This window comes from Benincasa hispida, chromosome 12 (assembly GCF_027475165.1).
Source record: "Benincasa hispida cultivar pf3 chromosome 12, pf3_genome.v1.1, whole genome shotgun sequence".
Lineage (NCBI taxonomy): Eukaryota > Viridiplantae > Streptophyta > Magnoliopsida > Cucurbitales > Cucurbitaceae > Benincasa > Benincasa hispida.
Window position 1 is genome coordinate 68542146 of NC_143489.1, and position 7309 is coordinate 68549454.

General features: G+C 30.3%; 1 protein-coding gene across 1 annotated transcript; it reads left to right on the forward strand.

Moving 5' to 3' along the window:
- The first annotated feature begins 3194 nt into the window (after positions 1-3194).
- Positions 3195-6859, forward strand: LOC120092851 (1-aminocyclopropane-1-carboxylate synthase CMW33). The gene is made up of 5 exons (XM_039051081.2): positions 3195-3600; positions 3719-3850; positions 3954-4114; positions 4889-5455; positions 5939-6859. The coding sequence occupies exons 1-5, from the start codon at positions 3424-3426 to the stop codon at positions 6381-6383; spliced, it is 1482 nt and encodes a 493-aa protein (XP_038907009.1). The 5' UTR covers positions 3195-3423; the 3' UTR covers positions 6384-6859.
- The last annotated feature ends 450 nt before the right edge of the window (positions 6860-7309 follow it).

Genomic DNA, 7309 nt, shown 5'->3' on the forward strand with positions numbered 1-7309 from the left:
TTGACTCTTGCATTTTAGTCCCTAATCCTTTTTTCATTAGATTGTTAGAGGTATATGAATTTTGATTTAGTCAAAAACATTCTTTTATTACTACCGTCCAAAGGAATAGTCGCTTTGAAAGTTCAACTATTGAAGAAAGTTCTTCTCACTTATATTTTTACGGCCTTTCAAAACTATCGTAAATCCATCTCTCTTAACCTAATTAAATCATATTCCTAAATAAGATATATAGAGATTAAACTCAACAATATAAACCTAGCTTGGTTAAAATTATAAGTCAAATATCTCCAAAATGTTTTGATATTAATGGTATTATGTTTATTTTTATGGAAATTTTCATTGATAGGAAAAAATATCAAACTATTTACGAAAATAGCAAAAAGAAAAAAACATTGACAGACACTGATAGACTTCTATCAAAGAAGATTAAAATTTTGTTATTTTGTGTAATAGTTTCCCTTATTTTTCTATTTTTGAAAATCCCCTTATTTTTATGAAATATTTTAATGATTAAGGTTTGATTTGAGAACTAACTGATTTTTTTGTATATTTGAAAATTTAGCTTATAAACACACTACTTTTCACCTATGGATTTATTAGGATTTCGATAAAATGAAGTCTATAAACAATATTTTCACCAATTGGTTTTATGTTTTATTGTCTAAAATTTAGTGTAGATTTTCAAAATCTAAGACAAACTTTGAAAGTTAAAAAAAAAAAAAAAGTAGTTTAAAAAAAGCAGTTTTATTTTTGGAGTTCAACTTAGTATATATTAAAATGTTATACATAGGAAAAAATGAAACCATGATTAAGAAATTGTGAGAGAAAACAAACACACAATTTTAAAAAATCAAATGGTCATCAAAAGAGACCTAACAAAATCTTTTTAAAAATTTGTTTTTATTTTTCGAATTTGGCTAAGGATTAAAATGTTCGTTAAGAAAGATGAAGTACATTAAAAAGAAATTCAAAGAACACAAACACAATTTTAAAATAACTAAGTAATTACTAAACGAGATTTAATTTGAGTTCTTAAAAGTTAGAAATTTCTTTACAAAATCTCCTTGATGAGTAAGTTTCATTATAACCCCAAATTAATGATAATTAATCTAGAATTAGGCGGGGTCAAAACTACTTTGTTATGAACTTGATTGCACTTTAATGTTACTACTAGTTATTAAATCATTTCTCCAAAGAAACTACAATTTAATTAGAACTCAAAATGTAAAAGAGATTCAACAAATCAAAATACCAAAAAGATAATGCATATGGATAAATGAAATTCATAACTACGATCATATAATCTACAATAAAATGCTTAATTACTTTCAGTATGTATTAGAAGGAAAACAAAACAAGTAATTGGAAGATAATACACTCTAATTAAATTAATTTTCTCCTACTTCTAATTCTATAATAAGATTCCCTTAACGATGTTTTTTCCTTATTTAAAATTTCCAATATCTAAGTCAAGTTGACTATATTAGATTAAAGTAATTATCCCTCTAATGAAAAATCTTAATCAAGAACGTAAACAAAGGGGTCATGGATTAATTTTAAAGATTTGTATTAAATTAATTACACCAATCAAAATCCTTAAAAACTAAATTAGAAATCGAGTCCAAGTTTTGAGACCAAATCAACAATTATTAAACTAAAAATATCCTCAAGAGTGTAATAAATTTATAAATGCAAGAACTTGCACGTTGAAAAACATATATTTACACATCCAAAGGAGTAGAATATTTGTTTGAAAAAAAAAAATCAAATAAAAGATTTTTTTTACAAAAATATATTTTAATTAAAATCCCATTTCGGTCCTTGAAGGCTGAATTTTAAACATTGTTATAATTTTTCCTTTGAATTTTCAAAAATATCTATTTAAGTCCATCAAGTTAAAAAAAAATATTTTGATTTCTATCCGGATCACATCTAATATTAGTCTCAAAAGTTAAAAATAATAAAATAAATTTGTTCAGGTCATTTTTATTATTTTGCCACCACATATCTATTTTCCAATACTCACCTAAACAAATCAAAGTGAGTTTAGCTGGTATCAGTATGACCTCCGTCCGAAAAGGTTAGAGATTCAATCTCCCTCCCCGTAGTTGTTGTACTAAAAGAACTCATCCAAAGAAATCTAGTGACGTTAATATATAAATATACGTTTGGACATTAAAACATATTTGTAACAAGTTGATCACTCATGTATGTATTAACATCATAACAAATATCACAATTGAAATGATTGACATTGTTGATGCACATATCTCAGTAAGAATGACTCATCTGACTTACATATGCTTCAACGGTGAATTAGTAATCTCAAAAGACGAGTTGACCTATAAAATAATGGAGATTGCATACCAATTTGATAATTACCACACACATTCTAGTTTTTAAGTTAGATAAGAATACTTACCTTCAATTGAAATATATCATAATGTATTTATAAAATGGATTGACCTAAGATTTCCAATTTTCTTCTCATAATAGGTTCAAGAAAAGAACAATGCGTTAACCAAAAAACCATGGGTCAAGGGATCACAACCTCAACCTAGATAGAGGTCGAGATGAGTAATTGAGTCAAACGACCCAAGTGCTCCTTCTCCATAAGCCTAATTAGGTCTTTCTTTCTTCTTCTTCTTCTTCTTTTTTTTTTTTTTTGAAAAATATATGAGATTGGAAAACTGAACCTCTGATCTTGGAGTCGATAGTACGTGTTTAATGTCAGTTGAACTATGCTCATTTTGACAACTTCATTAAGATTTTTGATATAGAATTCCTAGGTCGATAGTACTGAATAGATTATGTCTCGAATTTAACCTTTGGTGTTATTTTTTCTTTTTGAATTTCTCCTTTTAAGTCGAAAATTACCACAACAGACATTTGAGAACAAGAATGAGAATAATCTAGAGAAAGTTTAAAGATGACACAAAAGAAGATTTTGTAACCTAATACTTTTGTTTCTGTTCCAACTACAAATTCTCCATACACGCGCGCGCGTGCTGTCGGCTATTTGGGTCCTCGTATGGTCCTGCCTTGCGCCTTATTGACCAAATTCCCATTTTAACTCTCTCTTCCCATTTTTAATTTCCTTTCTTTATTATTTTATTATTATTTTCTTTTATTTCCAATTCTCAAACAGAAAAGGAGAGGGGGAAAATAAAAGACACCACTATTTTTTTAATTTTAATTTTAATTTTTTTCCATACTTTGAACTTTGAAAAATTGAATTTTCTTCACGTTTGATTTTCCTTGTTAAGAATTTTGATCCAACCTCACTGCTTATAAATTCACTTCCATTCTGTTCTTTCTTTCGTATGTTAAGAAAACCCAAAAGCTCTCACTTTTAAACAAACTTTCAAAGAGAGAGCTTTATACAAAACCAAACAGATCAAATTATTTGAAGTATATACCAAAATGAGGTTTCATCAGATTGAAGAAAGAAACCAAGTTCTTCTCTCTAAGATCGCCATCAACAACGATCACGGCGAGGATTCACCATATTTCGATGGGTGGAAAGCGTACGATAACGATCCGTTTCACCCGGTGAATAATCCTTTAGGTGTTATTCAGATGGGTTTAGCAGAAAATCAGGTTTTGATTTGTATATTTTGGTTTTTTTTTTTTTATAGTTCTTAGAGATGGTTTAGTTTTTGTTATATTTCATGATTTGGATTTTGGCTAACTTTGTTTTGGTGTGGATTTCTAACAGCTTTCTCCCGACTTGATTGTCGATTGGATTAGAAAACATCCGGAAGCTTCGATTTGTACCGATGAAGGGCTCATGAGCTTCAAGGACATTGCCAACTTCCAAGATTACCATGGCTTACCTGAGTTTCGAAATGTACCATACACAAAACTTCTTACTATATCTCGAAATATTCTAAGTTTTAAGTTGATGGATTACGATAAATGTGTTTTTTTTTATTTCTTTCTTTCTTGTTTAGGCGATTGCGAGTTTTATGGGGAAAGCGAGGGGTGGGAGGGTGAAATTTGACCCGAGTCGAATTGTGATGGGCGGAGGTGCTACTGGGGCAAGCGAAACCGTCATCTTTTGTTTGGCGGATCCGGGTGACGCTTTTTTGATTCCTTCTCCATATTATGCAGCGTGAGTTCTTCTTCTTCATCATCATTTTCTTTTTCTTTTTTCACCATTGTAATAATTACCTTATTTAATTTTTTTCCCCTAAAAAACTCTCTCCTTTTTCAATTTCCATGGAGAGAGAAGGAGAGAGAGGAAGCTTTTAAGAGTCAATATTCCTTATGTCCATTTTAGAAATAAGAAAGAGAGAGAACCCATTTGACAATTAATTACTATACAAATTCTCTTTGAAAGTTTGAAATTTTTATAGGGTCAAAACTTCAACCACATCCTTTACCAAGAAATAAAGTCATAATCATAATGAAGAATAAAAATTAAACCTCCCAAGTCAACCTTTTAAAATGTTTAACTTATTTAGTAATTATGCTTTATAAGACCAAAAAGAAATTATTTGTTAAATTTAATGAAACTTCTTTTGACTTTCATCATTACCCACTTAAATAAAATAACTTATGTCCCTCTTTATTTAATTATATTAATAATCCCAACAACTCACTCTCCACTTAGGCTAGCCTGTACATGTCTCCATTAATGATCTTAGACTAAGTTCCTTCTTCTCCAAGAAAGATATCCACGAGTATTTTCACATTTATTCATCTATTTTATTATTTTTTTTAAATTCTCTATTATACATCCAACCACCACCATCTATATTATTTTTGTTAAAATGAACATATCTCAATTGATATATAAATGTATTAGTGACCACAAGATATTTAGGGATAATTAAGTTCGAAATAAGAGAAATCTCTGTGCTGACTATCAAGGATTGTTTTACAGGTTTGATCGAGACCTTCGATGGCGAACACGAGCGCAAATAATTCCAGTCCATTGCAATAGCTCCAACAATTTCCAAATCACAAAGGAAGCCTTAGAAGAAGCCTACAAAAAGGCTAAAGAAGGCAACATCAAAGTAAAGGGTCTTATAATAACCAATCCCTCAAATCCCTTAGGCACAACATACGATCGTGACACTCTCAAAAGCCTTGTCACCTTTGTGAATGATAATAATATTCACTTAATTTGCGATGAAATTTACTCTGCCACTGTCTTCAAATCCCCAAGCTTCACTAGCATTGCAGAAATTATTGAAGAAATGGAGCATTGCAAGAAGGACCTCATCCATATACTTTATAGTTTGTCCAAAGACATGGGGCTCCCTGGTTTTCGAGTTGGAATTCTTTATTCTTACAACGATATCGTAGTGAGCATTGGTCGGAAGATGTCGAGCTTCGGCCTCGTGTCTTCCCAGACGCAACATTTGCTCGCCGCCATGCTTTCTGACGAGGAGTTTGTGGACAACTTTCTAGCTGAGAACTCGAAACGACTCGCGAAAAGGCATGCAAGGTTTGTTAAACTATCCTTCAACTCAAAAACTTTTTTTTTTTAATTTATCCGCTTTCAAAATCTTCATTTTGACCAATGAATTTTTTCTCTTACAAAATCTTTAAAGACGACAATAAAATCAAATTTGAATAGCTAAAATAAGATTTTAATATTCAATTACTTTTATTATAACACTTTAATTGTAGGTTAAAGTTAACACAAAATCCAAGATGTCATGATAAATATTATCAATATAAGAAATGACCAAATAACATTATACATATGAAAAAAAAAAATTAAGTGCAGGCTTGTGCAGCTTAGAAAGCATCCAATAAAAAACTATCATGTGATAATTTTTTTAAAATATAAATTGAACTATTTCTTTTTATTTTTTATTTTTTTCTACTATACATAGAAAATGGCAACAAAGATTGGAACCAACATAGACTACACTTAATTATTGGCACTTACCGGAAATCTAACGACATATATATTAATATTCAGGTTCACAAAAGAGTTGAAGAAAATGGGGATCACTTGCTTGAATGGGAATGCAGGGGTTTTTGTGTGGATGGATTTGCGGAAGCTATTAAAAGACCAAAGCTTTGAATCAGAAATGGAGCTTTGGAGAGTGATTATCAATGAAGTGAAGCTCAATGTTTCTCCTGGCTCATCCTTTCATGTCACTGAGCCAGGTTGGTTCAGAGTTTGCTTCGCAAACATGGACGATAATACCGTCGATGTTGCTCTCGATAGAATCCATAGCTTTGTCGGAAAGATTGACAAGAAGGAAGACAATACCATCACAATGCCACCGAAGACAAAGCGTCGAGAGAATAAGCTGCGGTTAAGCTTCTCGTTCTCAGGGAGAAGATATGAGGATGGCAATGTTCTTAACTCGCCTCACATGATGTCGCCTCACTCACCGCTAGTGAGAGCCAAGACTTGATAAGAATGAGTTTTAAGATCGACTTTTTAAAAAAGTGTTTTTCTATTTTTTCAAAATTTTCATACTATTCAGAGATTTTGAAATTTTTAAAAGGGTTTATCAAATAAAGTATTTTCACTCCAAAAGCACTTCTTTCAAAAGTCATCTAGAACTTATCCACAATCCACCTACTTATATGAAATATTGCATACATGAATTCTTATGTGTAGCTTTCAAGGAGAATATAGTTAGTTTTTTCTTTTTTGGGATTATTTTGACTAAAAATCTAGGATAGTCTATTTTTTCCCACTGTGAATATGGTTAACCTTCATATTTTTTTTGGTGGGAGGATATGATAGAAAATGATTGATAAGGGTTTGGTTTTATTTTTATGGGTTTTCCCTTTGGAGAGCTAACCTTTGGGAATAGTAATTAAGTTGGATTTTTATGTATGGTTATTACTATTAAATGAAATAATTGTCCTTCATGAATTACAATTGCTACTAGCCTTTTTCTTGTTACATTCTTACATACCCATTTTGAACTTCAGAGGAGGATCTTTGAAAATAAAAAAATAAGGGAAACTATTTATATAAAATAACACAATTTTAATATTTTTTGATAAAGACGGATAGAGAAGAATAAAAGCCTATCAGTGTCTATCAGTGATAGAAACTGATAAAAGTCCATCACTGAACGTTGATAGAAATCTATCAGTGTCTATCAGTGTTTTTTTTTTTTTTGTTATTTCTGTCAATAGTTTGACATTTTTTCTATCGGTGAAAAATCGCATTTTCAAAATTTACTTATTTTCATAATATTTCAATTGGAAGCAAAAAAAAAAAAAAAGTCTAAATTCTCATGTAAGATAGACTAAATTATAAATAATACCCTTAAACTTCGTAATTTGTTTCAAAACTACCCCTATACTTTTAAAAGTTGCAATA